The sequence below is a fragment of the Neovison vison genome, chromosome 7 (assembly GCF_020171115.1).
Source record: "Neovison vison isolate M4711 chromosome 7, ASM_NN_V1, whole genome shotgun sequence".
Taxonomy (NCBI): Eukaryota; Metazoa; Chordata; class Mammalia; order Carnivora; family Mustelidae; genus Neogale; species Neogale vison.
The window spans coordinates 156539828-156567682 of record NC_058097.1 but is presented as its reverse complement, the minus strand read 5'-3'; the positions used below and the strand labels follow the sequence as shown (position 1 = coordinate 156567682).

General features: G+C 38.3%; 1 protein-coding gene across 5 annotated transcripts in view; it reads left to right on the top strand.

Moving 5' to 3' along the window:
* The window catches only part of RIC3 (RIC3 acetylcholine receptor chaperone), a 62814-nt gene that overhangs the window by 30293 nt on the left and 4666 nt on the right, over positions 1 to 27855 (top strand). For 2 of the 5 annotated variants that reach the window (XM_044258773.1, XM_044258772.1), the window contains exons 2-6: positions 283 to 509; positions 1985 to 2060; positions 4635 to 4728; positions 18341 to 18489; positions 26183 to 26227. In XM_044258773.1, the coding sequence (XP_044114708.1) occupies positions 283 to 509; positions 1985 to 2060; positions 4635 to 4728; positions 18341 to 18489; positions 26183 to 26211 (575 nt within the window). In that variant the 3' untranslated portion in view covers positions 26212 to 26227. The remainder of the gene's footprint in view (positions 1 to 282; positions 510 to 1984; positions 2061 to 4634; positions 4729 to 18340; positions 18490 to 26182; positions 26228 to 27855) is intronic. The other 3 variants (XM_044258769.1, XM_044258771.1, XM_044258770.1) reach the window with 2 other exon arrangements.

Below are 27855 nucleotides of genomic sequence, written 5' to 3'. Positions count from 1 at the left end.
GGTGTTTTCATAAGAGCTTATTTAAAATAGTAGAGGGGCGCCTGGGTGGCTCAGTGGGTTAAAGCCTCTGCCTTCGGCTTGGGTTATGATCCCAGGGTCCTGGGATTGAGCCCCTCATCGGGATCCCTGCTTGGAGGGGGGCTAGCTTCCTCCTCTCTCTCTCTCTGCCTGCATCTCTGTCTACTTGTGATCTCTGTCTGTCAAATAAATAAAATCTTTAAAAAATAAAAATTAAAAATTAAAAAAATAATAAAAGAAATAAATATTGATTATTTCTCTCAGGAAAGTTGGAGCGATTTCCACCTATGATGCATCATCACCAGCCACCCACAGATGGCCAGACCCCTGGTGTTCGTTTCCAGAGGTCTCACCTTGCAGAGGCATTTGCAAAGGCCAAAGGATCAGGTGGAGGCACTGGAGGAGGAGGAAGCGGAAGAGGCCTGATGGGACAGATTATTCCAATCTATGGTTTTGGGATTTTTTTATACATACTGTATATTCTATTTAAGGTAAGTGGAATCATCTTGATCATATTATATCAATAAAAAATCTAGTGTCATAATAAAAATAATTGTTGGCATTAAAACTCTTTATAGTTCATAACCTTTATTCAAATCATCTTTAAACCTTGCCTGCTCTTTATGAGATACTTAGGATAACTGTTCTCTGTTTTATAGAAGAGAAGATCTTCGGTCAGAGCTTAAAGGGTTTGCCCAAGAATTCACAACTAGAAATGCAGAATCAGGACTTGTGCCTGGGTCAATAAATAGCAATAAAGGTCAAAGCTCCCTCTCACCCCAGTTTTTTGGTGGGCTTTTTTTGTTTGTTTGTTTTTTGTTTTTACTGGATGTCTTTGTAAGCTGAAAAGGCACAAAGATATTTTAACTTTAGGTTTGGCACAGTGATTTCCAAGTAGCCAATGTGAGGCCACATAATGACCATTACCAACACCACTTTGTCCTCCTTTTCCACTCCAGGAGTGTGAGGTGCTGTTTTTAATATCCACTGTAGTAATTCCAAAACAAAACTGCCAATCCTGAAACTAAGCCTGATGTCTCCCAGCTTTGGGGAGATATGCACTGGGTCCTTTAAAAGCTGACTCCCAATTAAGTTCCATCTCCAGACAGACTTCAGCAAGCTATGGGCCTAAACACCATGAAGTAGAGCAGAAGTCACATTGTGCATCCATTTTGGAAATCTTAAATATTCCCTGCCCTTTTAACAGAATAAGAAGCAAGTCCTTCAATCTGAGGGGTTTGAAGTGGCGGGGCAGGTGGGAAGTTGGGGTACCAGGTGGTGGGTATTATAGAGGGCACGGTTTGCATGGAGCACTGGGTGTGGTGAAAAAATAATGAATACTGTTTTTCTGAAAATAAATAAATTGGAAAAAAAAAAAAAAAAGAAGCATGTCCTTCTTGCCCAGGAACTCTGCAGGGAGCCTGAGTTGCCTCTGTAAGAACGGCCTTAGGGGTTGCACATCCCCTCTTTTAGATGAGTGTAGGCAAGGCAGATGACCTGGAAATTGGTTGATTGATTGATTGATTTTTGTTCTTGTGCCTTGATGGTTTTTCACTTCTCGGGAACTTTCTTTCTTTCTTCCTTTCTTTCCTTTTTTAATTTGAAGGAGAAGAAAGCAAGAGTGGAGGGAGGGGCAGAGAGAGAGGGAGAAGGAGACTCCCTGCTGAGCAGCGAGCCAGATGTGGGGCTCCATCCCAGGACCAAGATCATGACCTGAGCTGAAGGCAGACACTTAACTAACTGAGCCACCCAAGCGCCCTTCCTGGGAACCTTCTATTGGTTCTTTCTCGCCTCTTTTTTTTTCTTTCTTTCTTTGAAATGTTTCTCTGATATTGATACTTGATTTGATTTCTGACTTAATTTTTGTCTCCCAACCTTTTTTTTCTTTTTTCATTTAATATGAGGGGTTCCATGACTTTGAGGTTCTGAGCTGCTGTTGATGTGCTATACCTCCTTCAATTCCCAGCTTTCAAAGGGAAAATCTACTGCAGAGGATCGGAAATGCTCTACTGCCGCAGCTGGAAACACCCACAAGACAATTAGTAAGTGCTCCTTCTCAGTATATGCACAAGTCTTATTGAGTTGCACCACCATCATACAGTCAGAGGGACAGTCTGGATAGGTCTTAAAAAGCACATCTCAGAAATTGCTCCAAATTAATCTGATGCCATTTTTACCTAAGCTCCAGGAATTCTCAAGTTTCCAAACTGATGTTGGCTTTTAAGAGAAAGAGAGTTACAAAAAGTACAAAACGGTCTATTTACTTTTTTATATGTTAGCAAATTAATATTTCACATTTGGAGTTATATCTCAGTTCCAGACTTCAGAATATTTGTAGCAGATACCTTTATTTCACAAGAAAACTAAAGGGAGAGAGATCAAGTCCTTGCCAAAACCAGTTACTAGATCTAGGGACTGGGTTTAATACTTCTGACTTATGAATCGGAGAAAGTCTACTATCATAGGATCTCCCTATATGAGGAAGTGGAGATGCAACATGGGGGGTTGGGGGAGTAGGAAAAAAATAAATGAAATGAGGTCGGATTGGGAGGGAGACAAACCATAAGAGACTCTTAATCTCACAAAACAAACTGAGGGTTGCCGGGGGGAGCAGGGGAGGGAGAGGGTGGAGGATTATGGACATTAGGGAGGGTATGTGCTATGGTGAGTGCTGTGAAGTGTGTAAACCTGGCGATTCACAGACCTGTATCCCTGGGGTTAATAATACATTATATGTTTATAAAATTTTTTTTTAATTATTAAGAAAAATAATAATACTTCTGACTCATAAAACATGTTCATCAAATATTTACTGGCCAAGTAGAATATTCTGTGCTCTCTGGGGGAAATGAAATATATAGGGCATGGCTTTTCCCCCTAAGAATTCATAGTCTGGGATGAAAAATGACTTGTGCAAAGCTTACTATCTAAAAGGGGACTCGGGGAAAGCCTTATGGGAAGCGACCTGGAGCTGGGTCCTGTCCGATAGACCAGACAGCTTGAGGAAGACACAGCCTGACATAGGACGGCTGTGGGAAAGAGGCCTTGAGGAGTAGGTAGGTTAAGCCATGTTGTTGAAGGCCTTGGAGGCCAAATTGCCTTATCCTGTAGATAATGAAGCCTCTTCAGAAGTTTTTAAAAGAGAGACAGCAGCAAAATGTAGTGAAGCTGAGCCGCTGAAGGATCTGCTCTCGGCCATAACTGCTTTTTGGATTTAGTCCAGATTCTCTATGGAAGCAGATACCCTAGTCACAGTCTGCATCCTTTTTAGAAATCCTACTAAATACTCAAAAAATTCTTTAAGAAAGTTCTTGTGTTCTTAATTGAGATAATATCAAACCAGCAGTGATGGTAAATGCATTGTTAAAATAATTATTAAGAGATTTTTGGATTCTGTCAAAGAATAGCAAATTTGGGGGATGCCTGGGTGGCTCAGTGGGTTGAGCCTCTGCCTTTGGCTCAGGTCCTGATCTCAGGGTCCTGCGATAGAACCCTAAATCAGGTTCTCCGCTCAGCAGGAAGCCTGCTTCCCCCTCTCTCCCTGCCTGTCTCTCTACCTACTTGTGATTTCTCTCTCTGTCAAATAAATAAATAAAATCTTAAAAAAAAATAGCAAATTCTGTATCCAGTCACATAATGCATTGGAAATAGAATTAAAAATTCCTAAGAACAACTGTTTTATAATGTAGCAGTTATATCTGCTTATCCTTCTGTTTTGAATCATGCAGAAAAGAAAAATAACCTAAGCATTTATGTGGCATAGTCCTCTAGACACTTTGCAGATGTTAACTGCATGCATAAGAATTTGTTCTAGAAGTATTAAAAGACAATACAATATTTTAATACAATATTTTACAGTGAAGAAAAACTGGATTATCTGCATAATAAATAGCATTTTGTTTTCCTGTTGCCTTAAAGTTCATTTCAGAAGTACATTAGTACTAATGTACTAATTGATCTATTTTTTTTTCTGCTCTACTTTTAGGGTCTTAGTGTTAATGTCAATAGATCATTGTGATCTCTGTTGATCTTTCTTGAGAATCTGTGGGCCAGGGTTATACCACTTCACCCCAAATGACAAGGGTAGGAAACCTTGGGCAGGAAGGCTTCAGCCCTAGCTCAAGATTTGTCCCCTATTGAAGAAATGCAGCATTGAGACTGTGATCTTCCAGATGTTTTCAAACACAAGTGAATGAATGCTCATCTCAGGGTCTTAACTCCTTTTCTAAAGTACCTTGCAGGTTCGGTACTTTTACCCTCAAGCATCATTTGGATTGGAAAAGATAGGTCTATCTTCTTCTTTTCCTCTTGGGTGACCATGTTGAGCTTTGTTTTGTTTTGTTTTTCTCATGTATTTTCTTTAGTTGGTCCTGCTGTATTTCTATGTGTAAGAGGAGTGATTTGTTCATTATTCCCTACACATGTATCCTTAAGATCTCAGTGCTCACACCTTGGTACCCTTTGTGTCCTGATTGGATCAGCTGGAGAGATATGGAGTCTCGTCTCTGAATCTCTGAACTAGCTGGAATTATCACAGGGCGTCCCAGCCAGCCAGTTTCAGAAAAGAGCTTTTGGAGGTGTGTTTGATGGTTCTTAGACTGATACTTATTTTTCAGCCAATTTTGAGCTTGTTCACCTGCAAGAAAAACTGAAGGAGACAGAGGAAGCCATGGAAAAATTAATCAACAGAGTGGGACCTAATGGTGAAAGGTAGGTTTTCATATAACCAGACTCAAGACTATTACCCATTTAGAGAATCCATTAAAAATTTTGCTTTTCTTTGATTTCTGAAGCACTTACTTCCATTTTATAGTATTGTCAACGTACTTGTCATTTACACATTATTTCTCACTAAGCATTTCCATTTTCATACCATATGCTTTCAAGAGTCTCAGCTTTCAAGAGTCTTTGTTCAGTGTTGTGCGTATCACTGTGAGGAGAGGTTTATGAGCAGTTCTGCAGGGTAAAATAACAAGGTTCTAATGAAGATGATTCCATAGCTGTATAATAATCTGATATAATAATCTGATTTTACCTAAAATTATACCTTTTTAAATCTGCTTGAGACAAAAAGAAGAAGGCAAATATGATCAGATTAGGCATTTGTATTTTGTGTTGACTATGCCAGAATTGGATTAGACATGTCAGGTAGGTGTCAGGTGTCCGGCTGGCCCTTTAGGATTCCCCACATGGGAGACAGCCTTCCTGTGACAGGGCTGGGTGAGGATCTGAAAAGGTGGCTTCAGGAGGTTGATGGAAGCAGGCAAAAAGGAAGAAAATATGGATGTGGGAAGGCCAGGGAGGAAAAGCCAGAATGTGAGATTGAGAACAAAGAGGGATTTAGTCTCCACTAGGCCTCTGACAAGGATGGAGGAAGAGCTGGGACGTGAGTGGCAAAATCTTATGTGCTAAAATGTTTCTCCTGTGGCTCTGTGGGCTCACAGTGGAGTCTTTGCCCCAGAAAATTGCTCTACCATGGCCTCTTCTGTTTGCCGTCTTGGTGGTACTGTGCCCTGTATCCTTTTCTCAGCTCCTTGGCCCCAGCTTGTGCATCTTTGACTAGATAAGGCAAGAGTGAACATCTTCAGGTTGCAGCTCCCTGGCTTGGGCTTTTTCTACAATGTCTGTCTACAGTACTGCTGAAATGACATTTATGTGGCTAAACCTTGCCTATCTGCACCCAGGAGCCTTGACCACCTTTTGGTCCAGAAAGCAGAGTGACTGTGCAGACTGTTTGCCAGAGTGGTAGAGGAATGTGTACATAGGTACACACGAGTATACCTCAGTGAGTGTGTAGTAAAATTTGATACTTGCTGAGCACTTACTAAGAACCCAGCTCGGAGTGAAACACTTCATATACATTATCTAATGTCAGAGTATTTGTAGGAATGACTAAACCAATTTACGCAACAATACTTTTCTGATCTTTTCTGCCCTTACCCTGTACTACTCAAGTCTGGGTGGGGAACTACCATCCTTTTATGGACCTTTGCCCCTCAAAAAGTATCTCCACCCTGGCTCTGGTTCATTTGAAGACACATGCCACACCTAAGGGTTATGAAAACCTGTGGGCAGGGCCTCCCATGTGGGAGACTGAACAACTGGGCCTTGGAGTAAGAAGCCAGAGGAAGATATTTTCTCACTATTACTGCTGTTCACACTCCCTTAGCTCAAATCACATAGCTCAACCTTACCACCTGTATGTACCATCTGTGCATTGCCCAAGTCAGCAATGCAGTACTGTGACCCTGACTTTCTGCTTTGTGCTAGGGTTACCTCTCTGTAAGGCAGAGGAGTTGTCCCCACTGTGAAGCTGGAGTTGTGCCATCTCATTATTTTTCAGGCCACAGGTCCTAGCTCAGAACATTTACTCCTGGTGGGATGTTAAGGTGTAGACTCCTCGAGAACCTATCAATTCCAGCCTGCCACATGACAATGATTGTGTAAAACATTTTCCGCCATAGTTCTCAGGGGCTAGGGATCAGCTCTCCCTCCACTGCAGAGAGCATAGCTTGTGGCTCCCTTTCCCAAATCTCTAATCTTCCAATCCTAAAAACGTGACTTTCTCCCTGTCACTCCTAATCCAACATCTCATATCCTTATAGGTAGTCCCTATGAGACTTCACCTCCAAGCTGAAAGGTCTTGGTAGCCCCATGTTTTATGTTGTTTTCCTTTTTATATTTCTATCCTTTAACCTTAGTGTTGTGGCATTTGTTCTTCTACAAGTCTGTGTTTTTATGATTATTAGAAGAGCCCCAAATACCCCAGTATTTTTCCATCAGATCAAAATTGAACACATTTCCAGGCTCTAGGAGTCTAGGAGAGGATTTAAGACACAGAAGACATGTTCATTTATGCCTTTGAACTCCTTTTATAGAATGTCAATTCCATAATTGTAAGATTTTCTTAAAATTCCAGAAATACACAGTTTCTGAAACTTCATCTCAATGCTTATGTAAGAATCAAAATATGGGGAAGGTTTTTAATATTATCTAATAAAACTTTTAGACAACTTTTACCTGTGAGTGATATGTCTGTGCATGTGTTTAAGCCTTGTGGAAGGTTCGTATTGTATCATGTTATGCCTGATACTAAGCACAGTATACCTCCCAAGGACATAAAGACTAAGGAAAGGATCAGAATCAAAGTGTCCTTACTTCTGTCCATGGGATCAGCAACATTTCCTTTCTGGAGCAGCATGTCTTGTTGTAATCCTTCACCTCCTGGAAGCATGGTGTGGCCTGAGGGAGCAGTGAGGGTAAAGCCTGGGGCAGAAGATAGCCATAGCAGGCATACTGAGGACGTGTGTAGTGCTGTAGATTTAGGGCATGGACTGCTGGGATGTAAACTTACGGAGGACAGACTTAATCTGTTTCGTTCATTATGTTCACATAGTAGATACTAAGGAGATCCTAATTGTTGAAAAAGGATAGATACTCACTTTTGAAATAAGCATTTGAACATGTATTATAGTAGAAGAGGTAATCATGGCATTCTTTGCTAAGATCGTCTCCTCATTTCCTGACTTCTGTATTCAGGGTCCTACTGAAAATGTCTCATAGATGATCTGCCCTTCTTCAGTTAATAAACATCTTTTGAATGAATGAACATATAAAATGAGAATCGTCATCTATCCCCAGCTGACTCTACTCCACCTTTAATATTCATCTCTGAAAATGGCTTCACCATCTACTTAATCATCCAGAGCAGAAATCAGTATTATCCTTGATTTACCTTTTCCTTCACTTCCTATATCTCTTCAGTCATCCTGTCTTGTCATTTCTTTCAAACTAATAAGTCTGTCTCCCTGCAAAAGACTCTAAGCTCTGCTAAGGCAGAGATTATCTGTTAGTCCCAGAGCCTACCACAGGTCAACAGTAGGCTCTAAAAAAGTGTTAGTTGAAATGGAAAAATGAGCAAGTGAGTGAATGAATGCTTTTTTTTAAAAAAATATAGTTGACATACAGTGTTCTGTTAGTTTATACATTACATAGCGCTCACCATAAGTGTAGTTACCATCTGTCACTATACATTATTACAGTATCATAGACTATATTCTTTATGTGGTATTTTTCATCTATATGACTTATTTTATACCTGAAATTCATACCTCTTAATAGTGTCCTTTACCTACTTCACCCATTCCCCCCACCAACAATCACCCGTTTGTTCTCTGTATTTGAGTCTATTTCTGTGGGGTTTGTTTGTTTTTGATTTCCACATGTAAGTCATAAAGTATTATGATATTTGTATTTCTCTGTCTTTCTGTCTGACTTCTCTTCCTCTGTCTTATTTCACTTAGCATAATATCCTCCTGGTCCATCCATGTTGTGAATGACAAGATCTCACTCTTTTTTTATGGGTTAGTAATAGCATTCCATTGTGTGTATTTATGTATATATATGTGTGTTATATATAATTATATATATTTATAATATACAGTGTGAGTATATATGTGTGTGTGTGTGTATATATATGTATATATATATATATATATATATATATATATATATGTATATATATATATATATATATATATACATATATATACACACACACACACATATATACTCACATCTTTTTTATCCATCCATCCCACTGATGGACACTTGGGTTGTTTCCATGTCTTGGCTATTGTAAATAATGCTGCAATAAACACAGGGGTGCATAGTTTTCTGAATTAGTGTTGCTGTTTTCTTTGGGTAAATGCCTGTAGTGGAATTACTGGATCATATAGTATTTCTATTTTTAGTTTTTTGAGGAACCTCCATACTGTGTTACACAGTGGCTGCCACAATTTACATTCCCACCAACAGCATACAAGGAAGAGTTCCTTTTTCTCTGTATCCTCACCAATACTTGTTATTTCTTATCTTTTTGATTCTAGCCATTCTGACAAGTGTGAGGTGATATCTTATGGTTTTGGTTTATATTTCCCCAATTAGTGATGTTGAGCATCTTTTCATACATCTGTTGGCCATCTGTATGTCTTAGTTCTTTATATATTTTGGATATTAACCCCTTATCATAAATTTCAATTGTAAATTACTTCTCCCATTCAGTAGGTTGCCTTTTAGTTTTGTTGATGATTTCCTTCACTGTGCAAAAACTCTTTATTTCAGTGTAGTCCCAATAATTTATTTTTACTTTGGTTTTCCTTGCCTAAGGAGACATATCTGAAAGAATGTCACTAAGGCTGATACCAAAGCAATTATTTCCTATGTTTTCCTTTTTTTTTAAGATTTTATTTATTTGTCAGAGAGAGAGAGAGCGCAAACGCAGACAGAGGCAGAGAGAGAAGCAGGCTCCCCGCCGAGCAAGGAGCCCAATGAGGGACTCGATCCCTGGACTCTGGGATCATGACCCAAGCTGAAGGCAGTAGCTTAACTGACTGAGCCACTCTCCTATGTTTTCTTCTAGGAGTTTATGGTTTTAGGTATCACATTTAGGTCTTTAATCCATTTTGAGTTTATTTGTGTGTATGTTGTAAGAAAGTGGTTCAGTTGTATTCTTTTGCGTGTAGCTGTCCAATTTTCCCAATACCATTTATTGAGAAGACTGTCTTTTCTCTGTTGTATATTCTTGCCTCCTTTGTTGTAGGTATGGGTTTATTTCTGGGCTCTATCCTAGTCCCCGTCTATTTTTGTGCCAATACCTTACTGTACCAAAGTGATAACTACAACTACAACTTAGTTTATCTCGAAATCTGGGATTGTGATACCTCCAGCTTTGTTCTTCCTTCTCAAGAATGCTTTGGCTTTTCAGGGTGTTCTGTGGTTCCCTACATATTTGTTGTAGTTCTGTGAAAAATGCTCTTGGTGTCTTGATGGACATTGCATTGAATCTGTAGATAGCTTTGGGTAGTATAGAGGAACACCTAGCTGAGTTTGAGGTTATTCTTCCATCCGTAAATGTGGTGTATCTTTCCATTTGTTTGTGTTGTCTTCAATTTCTTTCACTGATGTCTTAGTTTTCAGAGCATAGGTCTTTAACCTTGTTCTATGGAAGGGGGGCATATGCAAAATGATTTCCAAAGGCCTAAGGAGCCATAATATGGAAGAAAAAAGCTGAAGAATCCAGTTTGATAACAAATGGGGTTTATTAAAGGGAGTTATGAGCGGAAGTGTGTTGTGGGTGGCTGCAAGACCAGTACATCTCCACAGTCCCACCTACTATAAGCCCTGCTTTTATAGGCTTAGAGACTGGGGAGTATATGCTGGGAAACCTGGGAGGAAATGTTTTAGGATCACAGTCGTATCTCCAGAGAATATCAAGGACATTTTACCTCAGGGGTGTACCTAAGGGTGTGGTCAAATAAAGAGGATGTGTTGGAGGGCAGTGCTATACCAAAGAAGGCCTCAGGTCACGGAGTGGTCATCATGGTGGATTTGTGCAAGATGGTATTAGTCTTGTTCACACGCACTTCCTTGGTTACATTTATTCTTAAGTATTCTTTTTGGTGCAGTTGTAAATGGGATTGTTTTAATTTTTCTTTCTGCTACTTCATTATTAGTATATAAAATTCAGGTTTCTATAAAATAGATTTCTGTATACTAGTTTTGTATCCTGCAGCTTTACTGAAAAAGGTGGAATAGTTTTTTGGTAGAGTCTTTAGGGTTTCCATCTATAGTATCATGTCATCTGGGAATAGGAACAGTTTTACTTGTTCCTTACCAGTCTGGATACCTTTTATTTATTTTTTATCTGATTGCTGAGATTAAGACTTCCAGTACTATGTTGAACAAACGGGCAAGAATGACCATTCTTATCTTATTCCTGATCTTAGAGGAAAAGCTTCCAGCTTGATGTTTGCTGTGGGTTCATCTTTATAGCCTTTATTATATTGAGGTATGTTCCCTCTAAGCTCGCTGTTGAGACTTTATCATGAATAAATGTTGAATTTTGTCAAATTTCTTTTGCATCTATTGAGATGGTCAGATTAATTTTATTTTTTGTTTTGTTAAGGTAATTTTTCATGTTTTTGTGGCTATTGAGCCATCCTTACATCCTGGAATAAATCCCGCTTGATCATAGTGAATGATCCTTTTAGCATTTGACTGGATTCAATTTGCTATATTTTGTTGAGGATTTTTGCATCTTTGTTCATCAAGGATATTGCCCTTAGGCCTTTACTTTTGACATAGGACAAGCCTGTATCATGTGGTAGCTCATGTGGTTTGCTTTTCTCTAATTTTGCTTCTCTTCAATTCACTTTCTCTTCCAAACAAATGGATTATGTTTTTTTGTTTGTTTTAACCCTTTAACAGGTCTCTCTTGCTCTTAGTAAAGAATAGAATCTTTAACTTGGCTTAAATGGTCTTGGGTGACATGGCCCTACATGGCCATATTATCCTAGATGGCCCTACACCCATGGCCCTTTGTTGCTTTATCTTCCTCTATCATTCTCTCTGTGCTCCAGCCACACTGACTACTGCTTTTCCTCTAAAATACCCATCTTCTTTTGCTTCCAGGACTTTGCAGATACTTTTTTCCCTTTTTGACTCTCTCCCCGACTCCCATCCCACATACCCTTATTTTAACTCTTTCTTATAGGTCTCAGCTTAGACATCATTTTCTCTTAGCATCCTATCCTGAACCTCAAACTCAGCTCAGTGTTCCTCTGATGTGCTTCCATGCCACCTAGGCTGGCTGAATATTTTAAGTACCCTATTACTTTCTGATCTTCTGTTAACTTTTCTGTGTTCCCTAATGCCCTGTAATCTTCTTGAAGATAGGAAATTTTCATTGTTCAAACTTGTATTCCTGATGCTGGTGCACTGACTGTGTCAGAACATGTTGAAAGAATGAATGAGGTAGGATATTAGCTGTATGATTTCTTTTTTTAGATTTTACTTATTTATTCATCAGAGAGAGAGAGAATGCACAAGCAGGCAGAGGTGGAGAGAGAACCAGGCTCCCTGCAGAGTAAGCAGCCTGATGCGGGATCGGGACTCAATCCTAGGACCCTGGGATTATGGCCTGAGCTGAAGGCAGGGACTTAACCAACTGAGCCACCTGGGCATCCTATAACTGTACGATTTTTGTAGATGTCCTTTATCAAGTTGAGTAAGCTCCTTTTTATTTTTTGTTTTCTGAGCATTTTTATTACAAATTAATATTGTGTGTTATTTTGAAATTTTTTTCTGATTTAATTGAGATGATTATAAAATTATTTAGTCTGTTAAAGAATGAATGAGGTAAATCTGAAGAAAGTACTTCAAGTAAAGCAGGCTGTCTCAGCAATATCTTCTCTGGCACCTAGTTTGATTTGCTCTTTGCAGCCCTCTGTGGTTGTCAATGGCAGTTATTATTTTCTCTTAAGGAGCTGTATGTCAGAGTAAGTGTACTCCAGGGATGGCATTCGTTTTCTGTGGCCACCGTAACAAATGACCACGAACCTAATGCTTTAAAATAACACCGTTTTCATCTCACAGATCTGTTAGATGTCCTACACTGGGCTAAAATCAAGGTAGCAGGACGGCATTTCCTTCTGGAGGCTCCAGGGGAAAATCCATTTCCTTGCCTTTTTCAGGTTTTAGAAGCTGCCCACATTCTTTGGCTCAGTGGACCCCTTGCTCCATCTTCAAGGCCTGCAGCAGTGGGTTGCAACCTTCTTACATCTATTACTCTGACCTTTTCTGCCTCTATCTTCCATCTTTAAGGACGCTTATAATTACATGTGTTCTCACAGATGATCTAGGATAATGTCTATTTTAGGGCCAACCTTAAATCTATCTATAGCTGTAAGTCCCCTTTTATATAAAGTAACATCATTATAGGTTCCAAGGATTAGGATGTGGACTTTCTTGGGGACTGGGGAAGGGAACATGATTCTGTCTACCACAGAAGCTCTGTGGAAAAGGAGGAATTTGGATAAGCCTTGGAGGATGAAGTGATCTCCTCAGGCAAAGTTTGGGGTGGGGGGACATTTCAGAGGAGAGGGTAGTAGCACAAACAGCAAACAAGATAAGTCAAGACTTGTTTTAGGAACAGTATGTAGTCCTGAGTGACTGGAGTAGAACAGTATGTAGTCCTGAGTAACTGGAGTAGAACAAATGGGTAGGAGGTAAGTAAGGGGAGAAAAAGCTAGAAAAGTAAACTGGGCCCAGACTGGAAGGCCCTGGATGGTATGCTGAGAAGTTTGAAGTTCATTGTCTTTATAGTGGAATGCCTATAAAGGCTTTTGAGGAGAAATGTGATCTGCCGTACTTTAGAAAAGTAACTCTTCTAGTGATAGGTAGAGCAGCTATATGCTAGAAGGTATGGAAATAACTCCAGCAAATCAAGGGGACTTGACAAAAGGGAGGGGAAAAAAGTCGCAGAGTGTTGGGTGCCTGAGTTGCTCAGTCAGTGAGGCATCTGCCTTTGACTCAGGTCATCATTCCAGGGTCATGGGATTGAGTCCTGCATCAGGCTCCCTGCTCAGCAGGAAGTCTGCTTCTCCCTCTCTTTCTGCCCTTCCTGCCCACTCGTTCTCTCATTCTCTCTCTCTCTCTCACGCTCACTTTTAAATAAATAAAATCTTAAAAAAAAAAAAAATCAGGCTGAGGGCACCTGGCTGGCTCAGTCAGAAGAACATGTAACTCTTGATCTCGGGGTTTTGAGTTTGAGCCCCATGTCAGGTGTAGAGATTACCTAGATAAATGAATATTGAGTTTTTTAAAAAATTACAGGCTGTTTTCAGGAATCCTTGGTAGCAAATAGCCAACTCTGGGTAGCAAAAATTTGGAGAAGATGACAGAATTTATTGGAAAACTATGGCTTAGTTCACAATATCAAAGGAATAGCTGAAAATCCAGGTTTCAGAAAGAGGGAGAATCAGAGAAGCTCTGGGGAGTTAGAGGACAGAAACAAATGGACAGGTTCTTCAAGGTCTGCTGTCAATGAATTAATATGAAAAGTTTTCAGATCTGGCTTCATTGCATTTAACACTCAGTTTTAGGAGAAAGTACAACTGGTCCAACTTGGGTCCTGTGTGTATCACTGAGTCAGTCACTGTAGTGAGAAATTGAGTATGATGATTGGCTGTGGGCCATGTGGCCACTGTTGAAGGAGATGTAAGGGAATGGAAAACTTCACTCTAACCTTTGCACTATGAGCAAAAGAGGGGTTGGTTCCCCAAAAGGAAAACTAGGTAATGGCAATGAAAGAGAAGAAAGAGATAAAGAGGAGTTGGAGATTTGTGGTCCAAATGACCAGGAAAATGATATTAGACAACATAAAAACATAGAAGAGGAGAAAGAAAACAGGACTTTGGTATAGGGATCAGCTTTGAGTTCAGCTTTGAATATGGTTGAGGTGTGGTCAGAACATCTATGTATGTTGTAGAACAACAATAGGAAGTTTGGATATTGAGGTCAGGACCAAGGACACAAGTTTGGAAGTCATTTGGCTAGAGCTAAGTAAGGGCCATGGGGAGAGATGAGATCAAATTCTTAGGGTATGTCATACTGTGTGGCAGTTGCTTGCAGTCTTTTGCTGGTCTGAATTCTGTTCTAATCATGAATGGTCTTGTAAGAAACTGTTTCATTCTAGGGACGCCTGGGTGGCTCAGTTGGTTAAGCGGCTGCCTTCGGCTCAGGTCATGATCCCAGGACTTGAGTCCCACATCCAGCTCCTTGCTCAGCAGGGAGCCTGCTTCTCCCTCTGCCTCTGCCTGCCACTCTGTCTGCTTGAGCTCACTCTCGCTCCTCTCTCTCTCTGACAAATAAATAAATAAAATCTTTAAAAAAAAAAAAGAAAGAAACTGTTTCATTCTCTGCTTTGCTTTTAGATTCAGAACTTGATGGTTCCTCTGGGTTTATAATACTCAAAGTCTGATCAAGTATCTTCTAACTTCACCTTCTATTTTTCTAGCATCTTGAAATCTTCTCTGTCCAGCTTTTCCAAACCTGGCTGCTCATGCAGCTGTTCCTCATCCTGGGCCAACTAAGCCCTTGTTTTGAAGAGTGAATTTAAGTTTAACTTCATTAATAGCAAGGCTTCTAAGTGGAAAGGCCTAGATCACTGGAGTTTTGAGACTGGTTTTCATGTGTTAAGTCAGGATTCGAGGTAGAGTGTGGGTTTCATCTATGTAGAGGGATTGGTTTAATTTGTGATACTGGGTCTGCTTCCTAAAGGCATGATTGTAAGAATGGATAAGTGAGAGCCTAAGGTTTGAGCCTTTAGAAAATCCATGTATTTAGGAGGTGAATGGGGGTAAGTAAGCCAGGATCAGAGGTCCAAGGAATAGTTGAAGTGGGAGGAATACAGAGGTCTCAATAGCCAAGGGAAGATAACATTGCAAGAAGAGGATGGCCCACAGTACAGAGAAGTCAAGAAGAATAAAATGTAAAAAAAAAAAAAAAAAAAAGATTCTTGGACTTGAGAGTAAAGTATTATTGATGATTGTCACAAATTTTGGTATAATGATGGAGTAGAAGCCAGATTTCAGGGAGGTGGGAGAAAACAGGTGGTAAGGAAATGGGGACCAATTAAACTGACACATACTTATTAGTGCTTGCATTGTTCGTGGCACAGTGCCCGTACTGTCCTGAACTTACCAGCGTCCTCCAGGACTATCAGACGAAACTGAGACAATGAGGACTCGATGAAAACAGTTATATAAATTCAGAAGCTGTGAGGCAGACCATGATTAATTGCCTCATGCATGATATGGACAATAGGAATATGCTTGTTTAGAGGTAAAAGAGGATGCTTTTATTTAGAATTTTCTAGGAAAGCTTCACTTGCCTGTTTCTGCTTCTCCTAGCCAACCTATCTCTTTTGAGAACTCTTAGGAGTTCTGGTTTTCCATGAGTTAGGAAACAGAGTCAAGACTGTTTCATTCAGTAAAAATGAAAATGCACTGAGTACATTCCAGAGAAGTAACACGTGCATCCCAGGGCCAGAGCTCCATGATAAGCACATAGCCTCTTTTTTTTTCCTTCCCAGTTTTTATTTAAATTCCAGTTAATAAACAGTGAAAAATTAGTTTCAGGTGTAGGATTTGGTGATTTATCACTTACATATAACACCTAGTGCTCAACACAGTAAGTGCCCTCCTTAATCCCCATCACTCTTTGAACCCATCCCCTTACCCATCTCCCCTCCAGGAACCTTCAGTTGGTTTTCCATAGTAGAGAGTCTGTTTCTTAGTTTACCTCTTTTCCCCCTCCTATGTTCATCTGTTTTCTTTCTTAAATTCCATATATGCGTGAAATCATATGGTATTTGACTTATTTCCTTTAGCATAGTACTCTCTAGCTCCATCCATGTCATTATAAATGGCAAGATTACATTCTTGTATGGCCGAGTGATATTCCACTGTATATGTATAGCACATCTTCTTTATCCATTCATGAGTCAGTGGACATTTGGGCTCTTGCCATAGTGTGGCTGTTGTTGAGGACGCTTCCATAAACATTGGGATACGTGTACCCCCTCTGAATCAATATTTTTGTGTCCTTTGGGTAAATACCCAGTAGTGCAATTGTTGGATCATAGGGCAGCTCTATTTTTAACTTTTTGAGAAACCTCCATACTGCTTGTTGGAGTGGCTGCACCAGCCTGCATTCCCACCGCAGTGTAAGAGGGTTCCGCTTTTTCCACATCCTTGCGAACACCTGTTGTTTCTTGTGTTCTTGATTTAGCTATTCTGACAGGCGTGAGGTGATATTTCATTATGGGTTTGATTTGTATTTTTTTGTAATGGTGATGTTGGAGCATTTTTTTCATGTGCCTGTTGGTCATCAGTACATTGTCTTGGGAAAAATGTCTCTGGATGTCTTCTGTCCATATTTTGACTGGGTTATTTGTTTTTTGGGTGTTGAGTTTTATAAGTTCTTTCTATATTTTAGATTATAACAAATAGGCTCTTTTAGCTGAGTCAGAAGCTCCCCACAAAGTGAGTTGTTGTAATAGTAAGAATTAGGAGTTCTATAGAGCAGATGACCAATTGTGACAGGTGAGGACTCCTGTACGGATAGAAAGAATAGAACTGCAAGAGGCCTGCTACAGGTAAGATTTTAGGTGAATGTGGGACAGACAGGCTTCTTCAGCTTCATGGCTGTGAGGCCCTTTAGTGTGGAAGAAATGGAGCTCATGGTGTTTCTGTTTTCTCCCCACTGGTAGGTCTGTGGAAAAGTTGCACCTTCATTTTCCTCACTTACCATCCTAACACTGGTGGGAGGAACACTTTTTTCCTGGTAGTCATTAAGGCTAAAGTTTGTTAGGCTAAGCATAAACAGGAACACAAACTGGAGACTGGCTGATTAGAAAAAATTGAAGGCATTTCTTGGAGGTTAGTATTAAAGGTCATTTTTCCTTCATGAATTTGAATGAATTCATGAATTTATGAATTTATATGAATGAATTTCATTCATTCATTCATTCATGAATTTATATGGCCATGGAATGATTTGTATTTTTAAGAGGAGAATAAGTAGTCTCTGTTAAATCCTGCCACTAAATAAAACTGGTCCCAAACCAGTTCTCAGTCTTCTGAGTAGGACTTTGTCTGCCTGTGAGTATGATGCAGAGCTTCCATCTCAAAGAAAATTGTCCTACCATAATCTTGAGCCTAATTTTTGTACACATTTGCCCAGAGTTATTCAGCTAAATTGAGACTCAAACCCAGGTTTTCTAAACTTGAACTTGAGCATTGTCCTTTAAGAATTGCATAGAATGTTATCAGAAGTCAGGAGACTTCAGTTGTAGTTCAAGTGATGACATGAACTAGCAATAGGAATAAATGTAGAATTTCCCTCTGTGGGCCTCAGTTTCTCTGGTCTAGATGACTGATTTGTCAGAATGACACAGTTCTGAAATGTACAGGAATATCTTTATTTCTGCACAAGTAGATGCAGCCTAGTGATTCCAGTGTTGGGCTAGGATATTTTTCCATAGTTGAGTCTAATGACTCAGTACATTTTCTTTTGATGGCCTTGCTTCATAAAAAAGTGGTTTATAGTAAGTGGGTAATAAGAGTAACAATGAAATTTCTGGAGATTAGAGAATCAGGACAGTGAGGTATACTGAAAGAACACTAAACTGAAAGCTGAAATTTCTGGGTACTGGTGCCATTATTGACCTTAATTCATTGTGGGACCTTGGGCAATCATTTAATCTTTTCTGGGCCTTAGTTTCTGCATTTATAAAATCAGAACACTGAACTAAGATACCTAGTTTTCAGCTGTGCATTTCCAGGGCCAATTTCTAGAATACTTACCTGCTGTTCTTGGACATCCTATTTCAGGATCCAGAAAGGTCATAATGATGTCTATGTTCATTACCCAGGAGTACATTTACCATTAAATGGCTGGGTTGTCTAATATCTCTAAGCAGAGCACAGACTGTGACTTCTGACCAAGAAAAACGGTTGCTGCATCAGCTCCGAGAAATCACCAGGGTCATAAAAGAAGGAAAATTCACTGACAGACCCACTCCAGAGAAAGAAGCTGAAGAGGCCCCTTATATGGAAGACTGGGAAGGTAAACAGTATCTTGTCATTTCTTCGTTAACTGTCAGCCCAGAAAAGAGATTTTTTTTTAAGATTTTATTTATTTATTTGACAGAGAGAGATCACAAGTAGGCAGAGAGAGGAGGAAACAGCCTCCCTGCTGAGCAGAGAGCCTGATGCGGGGCTCGATCTCAGGACCCTGAGATCATGACCTGAGCCGAAGGCAGAGGCTCTAACCCACAGAGCCACACAGGCGCCCCTCAGAAAAAAGATCTTAAAAATGTTTTAAAATATAATTCACCAGTTTTAAGTGTCTGGTTGAGTAAGTTTTGACAGATATATAGAGTGGTATAACTATGCCACAATCATGATCTAGGATGCTTCCATCCTCTCAGAAAATTCCCTTCCCCTTTGGAGGGAATCCCTTCAACTGACCTGGCAACAATATAACCACTTTCTGTCCCTATAGTTTTACCATAAATGGGTCATATTGCATATGCTCTTTTGTTTCTGGCTTAATTTAGCATAATGCTTTGAGAGCATGCTTTAAATGTATCGGTATTTTTTTTAAATCGCTTAGTAGTATTCTGTTACAAGGAAATACTGTTTTTCTATTCACTAGTTTAAGTACATTTGGATCGTCTTCAGCTTTGAGCTATTATGAATCAAGCTGCTATGAACTTGTGCATACACATCTGTTTGAACATATACTTTTATGTCTTTGGGTTATATCCTAGGAATGAGATTTATTTCTGAGCTTTTATGTTATGTTTTATGTTAAGTGTATGTTCAACATTTTTAGAAACTGTCAACCTGTTTTCTAAAGTGGTTTTGCCATTTTGCCTTCTGCCAGCAATGTATGAGTATTAGAGTTACTCTGCATCCTTGGTAACACTTGGTATTGTCAGTCTTTTTACTTTTAGCCATTCTAGTGAATGTAGTGGTATCTCAATTGTAACTTTAATGTGCATTTTCCCAATGACTAATAATGATGAACATTTTTTAATGTATTCATTCACCATCTGTGTATCTTTAGTAAAGTGTTCACATTGTTGGTCAGTTTTTTAATTGGATTGATTTGTTTTTATTGATCTATAGAAGTTCTTATATTCTGGATATAAGTTTATTATCAGTTATATATGTTACAAATATTTTCTCCTAAACTGTGGCTTTCCCTTTTATTTTCTTAGTGGCATTGTTCAAAGAGCAGACTTTTTATTATAATGAAGTTCAGTTTATCATTTTTCTCTTTTCTGATCTTTACCTAACTCGTTTGTCTACCTCCTACCTTTTCTTCTTCTAGAAGTGTTATAGTTTTAACTTATATTTAGGCCTAGGAGCCATTTTGAACTAGTTTTTATATATGGTGTGAAGTATTAGGACTGAGATTAATTGTTTTTTCCATGTTGATATCCAATTATTCCTATTTATTTTGGAACATTTAATTACTTTGGTATGTTGTTTGAAAATCAGTTGACAATGTATGGGTGGGTCTATTCTGGATTCTTTTTAAAATTTTTTTATTCAAGTATAATTAACATACAGTTTCAGGTGTTCAGGATGATTCAGCAATTCTATACATTACTCAGTGTTCATCGTGATAACTGACAACTCTAATCCCCTTCACCTATTTCATCTATCCTTCACTCACCCGTCTGGCAACCACCAATTTGTTTCCTATATTTAAGAGTCTGGGGCTTTTTTTTTTTTAATTTTATTATGTATTTGAGAGAGAGAGAATGAGAGACCATGAGCAGGGGAAGGGAAAGGGAGAGGGAGAAGCAGAGTCCCTGCTGATCCGGGAGCCTGATGTGGGGCTTGATCCCAGGACCCCAAGATCATGACCTGAGCCAAAGGCAGACATTTAACCATCTGAGCCACCCAGGTACCCCTGTTTCTCTTTATTTGTTTTGCTTCTTAAATTTCACATATGAGTGAAATCATGTCTATACTTATAACAATATCACAGTGTCTTTATCACTGTGTCTGTATATTAAGTCTTGAAATCAGGTAGTGCAAATTCAACTTGGGTTTTTTCCCCCCCTTTTATTTCAAAATTATTTTGGTGAGTCTAGGCCCTTCATATTCTCACATAAATGTAGAATCAGTATGTCAGTTTTATGAAAAAGTACAGTGAGATTCTTACCGGCATCATATTGAATCTTTAGATCAATTTGGAAGAATTAACATTATAGCAATATTGAATCTTTCAGTACATGAACATTTTACATCTCACCATTTATTTAGATCTTTAATTTTTCAGCAGAGTTTATAGTTTTCAATGTATACATTTTATACATGTTTTATAAATTTATGCTTAAGTAGTTCATATTTTTGAAGATATTGTGTTTATTTTAAAATTTCTAATTGCTTGTTACTATATAGAAATACTATTATTTTTTTATTCTGACCTTGTTTCCTATCACCTTTCTAAACACACTTAGTTCTTTGTTTTTTAATTTTATTTTTTTCTTTTTCTTTTTTTTAAATTTATTTTTTATTTATTTTCAGCATAACAGCATTCATTATTTTTGCACCACACCCAGTGCTCCATGCAATCCGTGCCCTCTCTAATACCCACCACCTGGTACCCCAACCTCCCACCACCCCCCCGCCACTTCAAACCCCTCAGATTGTTTTTCAGAATCCATAGTCTCTCATAGTTCACCTTCCCTTCCAATTTCCCCCAACTCCCTTCTCCTCTCTAACTCCCCATGTCCTCCATGCTATTTGTTATGCTCCACAAATAAGTGAAACCATATGATAATTGACTCTCTCTGCTTGACTTATTTTACTCCGCATAATCTCTTCCACTTAGTTCTAGTAGCTTTTTTTTCTTTAGATCTCTTAAGATTAAATTTCATAGAATTTTCTATATAGAGAATCAAATTGTGAATAGGCAGTCTTACGTCTAACTTTCCAATCAATATGTCTTTTATTTTTCTTGCCTTATTGCACTGGTCAGAAACTGTCACACAATACTGAATAGAAGTGGTGAGGCTAAACATCCTTGCTTTCCTGATATTAGGGGGAAGCCCTCACACATTCTCCATTATTTGTGTGATGTGAGCTGCTGGCTTTTCATGGATGCTCCTTTTCAGGTTGAGGAACCTTCCTCCCAGTGTTACTTTGCTGAGAGTTTTTAATCACAAATGGATATTTAATTTTGTGGAATGCTTTTTGTTAACTGAGATCTTGCTTTTCTATTTTCATCTGTTAATTCAGTGAATTACATTGATTTTTTTTTTTTGAATGTTTAAACAACTTTACATTCCTGGGATAAAATCTATTTTGTTATGATGTTCTATATGGCTAGGTTCAATTTGCTAAGGACTATTTTTTTTTTAATCTTTTTAAATTTTTTTTTAAGATTTTATTTATTTATTTGACTAAGAAAGAGAGATCACAAGTAGGCAGAAAGGTAGGCAGATAGAGGGGGACGCAGGCTCCCCGCTGAGCAGAGAGCCCAACGAGGGCCTCGATCCCAGGACCCTGAGACCATGACCCAAGTCAAAGGCAGAGGCCTAACCCATTGAGCCACCCAGGTGCCCTGCTAAGTACTTTTTAATTTTGTGTTTATGAGGGATATTTGTTTGTGCTTTTGCTTTCTTGTCATCTTTTTGTTTTTGATTGCATGGTAATGCATTGTATGTAATGTGTTCCTTGTATTTTCTGAAGCGTTTGTATAGAATTGCTATTTCCTTTCTTAAATATGGAATTTTCCAGTGATACCATCAGGGCCTAGAGTTTTCTTATTGGTAAGACTTACATAACTACAAACTGAATTTCTTTAACACATATAGTGCTACACAGATTATTTCTTCTTGAATGAGCTCTCGTAGCTTATTTCTTTCAAGGAATTTATGTATTTCATCTAAATGGTCAAATGTATTATTAGAATAAAGTTGTTTATATTCATTTAATGTATGTAATGTATAGGGATGTTCTCTGTTCTGTTCCTGATATTGGTAATTTGTTCTTTCTCTAATTTTTTTCCTGATCAGACTGTCCAGAGGTTTATATCTTTTCAAAGAACTGTACTTTGGTTTCTGTTTCCTATTTCCTTGATTTCTCTGCTTGTTTTCTTCCTTCTGCTCACTTTGTTTTTTGGGTTTTTTTTTTATGGTTCTTTCTTTTTTTTTTAATTATTTATTTGATAGACAAAGATTACTAGTAGTCAGAGAGGCAGGCAGGGAGAGAGAGTAGAGAGCCTGATGTGGGGCTCGATCCCAGGACTCTGGGATCATGACTCGAGCCGAAGGCAGAGACTTTAACCCACTGAGCCACCCAGGCGCCCCTGCTCACTTTGTTTTAATTTGCAGTTTCTTTTTCTAGTTTCTAAAGGTGGCAGCCTCGGTCCTTGATTGATCCCCCCTCTCCCGCAACCACTTTGGCCATTATTTTATTAATAATCTCTCTCTTTCTCTTTCTGTCTTCCTCCTCACCATTTCTGATTCTTAAGTTGCACATTTGTTCAGACTTTTGAAATTGCCGTATAGGTTGTGTATAGTCTGTTCTCTAATACATACCATGCTTAATTTTGGATAATTTTTCTTGGTGTGCCTTTGTTAATCTTTTCTTTAGTAGTATATGATCTCCTCTTAGTCTCATTTAATGTATTTTTAATTCAGATATTATAATTTCTAGACATTCTGTTTGGGTCTTTTTTACGTCTTTCATTTCTTAAATATTTCATTTCTTATATAGTCTTGTACCTTCTTTAAAATATAAGGCATATTTGTAATCACTTCTTTAATAGTCTTAGCTGCTAATCTTATCATCTGGGTCTATTTCTAGTGATTAATTTTTCTCCTTGCTATGGGGCCTAATTTCATGCCCTTTTTGCATGCCTAGTAAATTTTGACTGGATGATGGATATTGCAGGTTTCACATTATTGGACTCTGGATTTTGTTTTGGTACTTTAAATAGTTGTTGGAATTCTTCTTAACCCACAGTTAAGTTACCTAAAGCAGGTGGATTCCTTTAAGGCTTGTTTTTAAGATTTGTGAGAATGGGTCCAGAGCAGCCTTTACTCTGGCTAATTTAGCCCCACTAATAAGGCAGTACCCTTTTTAGGATTCTGTCTGATGGCTCAACAATGTTTTTCTACTGTGGCTAGTAGGAACATGAACTATTCCCTGCTATGTATGAGTGCCAAGAATTTGGGGGCCTAATGCTGTCAATAGTTCTTCTCCTGGACTTGGGTAGTTCTTTCACATATATGCACAGAGCAGAAAGAAATCAGCTAAAAACATGAAGAAGTCTCTCTGAAGATTACAATCACAATGAAATAACCACTACACATCTGTCAGAATGGCTAAAATAGAAAACAGTAACAACACCAAATGCTGGCAAGGACATGGAGAAACTAGATCCACTCATGCATTGCTGGCGGGGATGTACACTTACTCTGCAAAACATTTTGGCAGTTACACAAACCTTCAACTACTATACAGCCTGACAGTTGCACTCCTGGGCATGTATCCCAGAACTTAAGACTTAAATTCACATAAAAGTTATATATGAATATTTATGGCAGCTTTATTTATAGTCACCCCAAACTGCTAACAACCCAAACATCCTTCAGTAGGTGAATGGTTACAAACTGTGATGTGCTGATACTTTGGTATACTACTCAGCAATGAAAATAAATTTATACATGCAACAACGTGGATGAATTTCCAGGTAATTATACTGAGTAAAAAAGTCTAATTCCAAAAGGTTTCATATTGTGCAATTATATAACATTCTTTAAATGGTAAAATTATAGAAATGGAGAACAGACTGGTAGTTGCCAGAGGTTAAGGAGGATAGAGGGGGCGAGAGGGAATAGGTATAGCAATAAAAGGGCATAAGGGATCCTTGTGGTAGAAATGTTCTGTATAGAACATCCACCAGGATCCCTTATGCCCTTTTGACTCTATCAATAATAATATCCTGGTTGTATACTGTTGTATAGCTTAGCAAGATATTACCATTGGGAGAAACTGGGTAAAGGGTACAAGAGGGATTTCTATATATATATTTTTTTACAACTACATGTGAAACTGCAATTAAATTTTTTAAAAGTAATGAAAAAATTTTAAGGGAAAGGATAATGTAGCCTAAATATGAAAACCTTTACTTTCTAGATTAGAGAATACCACACAACTTAAACCCAACACTAAACTAGAAAAAGTATTTGTAACAAATGACTGAAAAGAAGTCAATACCCTTAATATATAAAGCATTCTATAATTTATAAAACACTGTATCCTCCTATGTAAGCAGTACATAAAAGAAAAAAATGCACCTTGCTACAAAACATTAACAAGTATTTCAATCTCTCTAGTAATCAAAGAAATGAAAATTGGAATTCATTTTCTCCTCTAAATTGCAAATCTTCTTACATAATCTTGTTCCCAAATAAGGTAAAATCTTTGTCAGGTTTATTTTCTGTCTTTCTCTTAGGTGATGTTGAAAGTATATAGAATTTTAGCTCCCGAGTGATACTAACTTTCAAATATATTAACCTACTTTAAGTATTTCAACAATTTCTAACCATTAAATGGCATTAATTTCTTACCACATTATCAAAATTAATTTACACTGATCATTCTTATTAATTCATTGCTTACCACTTTTTCATATACAGTATGTTCTCAAAATTTTTAATTTTTGTGTGTGTGTCAGAATTTTAAGTACCTTCACCCCCTACCCTCTCATCCCCTTATAGATTGGTGTACTGAGTACTTAGATTTCTACACATAACCATTTTTCACCTTTATACAAATAATTATTTGATCATACCATTTTTCTTTGTAAGTCTGAAAACATTGCTGTATCATCTTTCATTTGATGTTGGAAATGAGAAATCTTATCACAGCCTGATTCAGTCTGTTTTAAGTTAGTTTTCTGGCTGGAAACATAGGATCTTTTAATACTTAAACATCTGCATTTGGGCAGGTTCACTGGCATATATCTGAGTGTATGTGTGTGGATTTTTCATAGTATTTTTGCCTAGCATTTAGTGACTCCTTTCCATCTGAAAACTTGAGTCTTTCTTCAGCTACATATTTTCTTTTGTAACTTTTTAAAAAAATTATTGTTTCCATTTAACCTACTCTGCCCTCATCCTGGAATTTCAGCAATTTGGAGATTGGATGTCCTGGATTAGTTTTCAGTGTAGTCTGTGTGTGTGTGTTTTGTTTTGTTTTTTTTTTTTTTTCCCCTCACAATTTCCATTACTTTGTCATTTTTACCTTTGTCTTAGAAGAATTCCTATACATTTACTTCTGGTATTACTAATTTGGCTTTTAGTCCTGTCCATTTTATTGTATTTTCTTCCTTTTTCAAGTTTAAATATTTTCTATTTCTAACAGCTCTTATTTCCTGTTTGCTTCCCTTTTTATATTGAAGTCTGGTTGGGTTTTACCAGTGTGGTACTTTTTTGAATATTACTGGGAGTATCAGTTACAAGGTGATAGCTCCTGTTTCCAGCATTGACTGTTGTTCTTTTTAGGGGCTGTTTACACAGTTTGCTTATTTTGGTTCCCCTGCTGACTTCATAGGATCAATGAGTTTTATACCTTGCTCATATTTTTATTTTTATTTTTATTTTTTAATTTTTTTTATTTTTGCTTGCTCATATTTTTAATGAAGTTCTTAAATAACCAGTGATGTTGGCTGATAATGAGGAACCTCAGCAGCCCATTTGTGAGTCACTATTTGTTTTCCTTAGCAGGCCTTCCCCTATTAAACCAAAGCAGATAGCCATGGAACTCCAAAGGTAAGCTTAGTCCTTGGTGTGGAGAATAACGTGGACTTCTCTTAAGTATTCCTGGCTGGGAGCTAACTAGCAAGTAAGCTGCTCCAGCCCCTGCCCTTGACCAAGTAGGCTGTGAGGGCTGTGGGTAGCTAAGCTCTGTTTTACCTAGCATTCTGTCCACAGTTAAGCCAGCGGACTGACACTGCCTTGGCAAGATTCTTCACATGCCACTGGCAGTGATGATGAGGATGTGATCAGATGGACAATTTTTTACATCACTAGTAGAACAGAAAATATACATTCTTCTGGAAAGCAATTTGGTGGAGTGTAAAAACAGGCTTTGAAAATGTCTAGTCCCTTTAGTTCTCTCATTTCTAGTGGTCTGTCTGAAAGAAATAGGAAAGTAGACATAGATTTATATTCAGAGATCTTAACTGCCATGTTACTTATAATAAGGGGAAACTGGAAAGGGAAAAATGAAGGGGGGGAAATCAGCATCACAGATGAACCATGAGAGACTATGGACTTCGGAAATAGAGGGTTTTGGTGGCAGGCGGGTGGGGGGATGGTTGAGCCCAGTGTTGTGTATTAAAGAGGGCACAGATTGAATGGAGCAATGGGTATTATAGGCAAACAATAAATCTTAGAACACTACATCAGAAATTAATGATGTACTGTATGGTGACTAACATATCATTTTTTTAAAAAAAAAAATGGAAAGACTACATGTCTTAACAGAAGAGACACGGCCAGTCGTGTCAGTTATGTAGCTATATGATGGGATATTTTGCAGCTCACAATAGAATGTTGAATTTAAAAAATCAGAGTGTAACATTTTACACACAGTATGTTTATATATGATAAAAAGGGCCAGAAGTAACACAACAAATGATTATCAGTGGTGGGATAATGGGTGACTTGTGTTTTCTTTTTAAAACTTGTCTGTTTTTAAAAATTTTCTGTAGTGAGTTTGTATAACTTTTATAATCAGAAAAAAAAAACAGTAAATGTTAAAATATGTCTCTCCACATTCCACTGCATCAAAAACCCCTGCTTTTCAGACTTTTTGCAGGCAAAGAGTGTTTGGCATTCAGGTTGAACCTGCCAATTATCATAGTGTACAAGTGGATTGTGCGTTCTCCGGCTTCCCACATTGTGCCCGGCCTCCGGCTGCTAGGCCAGGGCCAGTGTGTGAGTCCCAGCAAGGCCCATCTGCCGCTTTCCACGCAGCTTGGCTGACACAGATTTATTTCATTTCATCCTTTAATTTGGCAACATCTCGTCTTTTCTCATCCTAGCTAGGATTCAGTACCAATATTACTCATTTTGTTTACCGGTTTGTTGTCTTCTTCTTTTTTTCCATTTTATGGGGACGAAGAAGCCAATAATGGGAATTGTGTCTTGTGAAAACGCAGTGCTTGTCCTTTGGGATCTTGGGCACGTCTTGCTGAAGTGTGCTCTCTCTGACACTTGCAAGCCATTTCAGTTGTTTCCATTAGTCAGAGCCCTCATGGTATTTTTTTTTTTCCCAAAGCCTTAGTCTTCCTTTTCTCCACCCACTAACCACCCCCCTAAACCCCACCACCAGCCCTAGGAAGATTCAGAAATGGATCCAAATAGAAATTGTAAACAATAGCCTTGAGCTATGC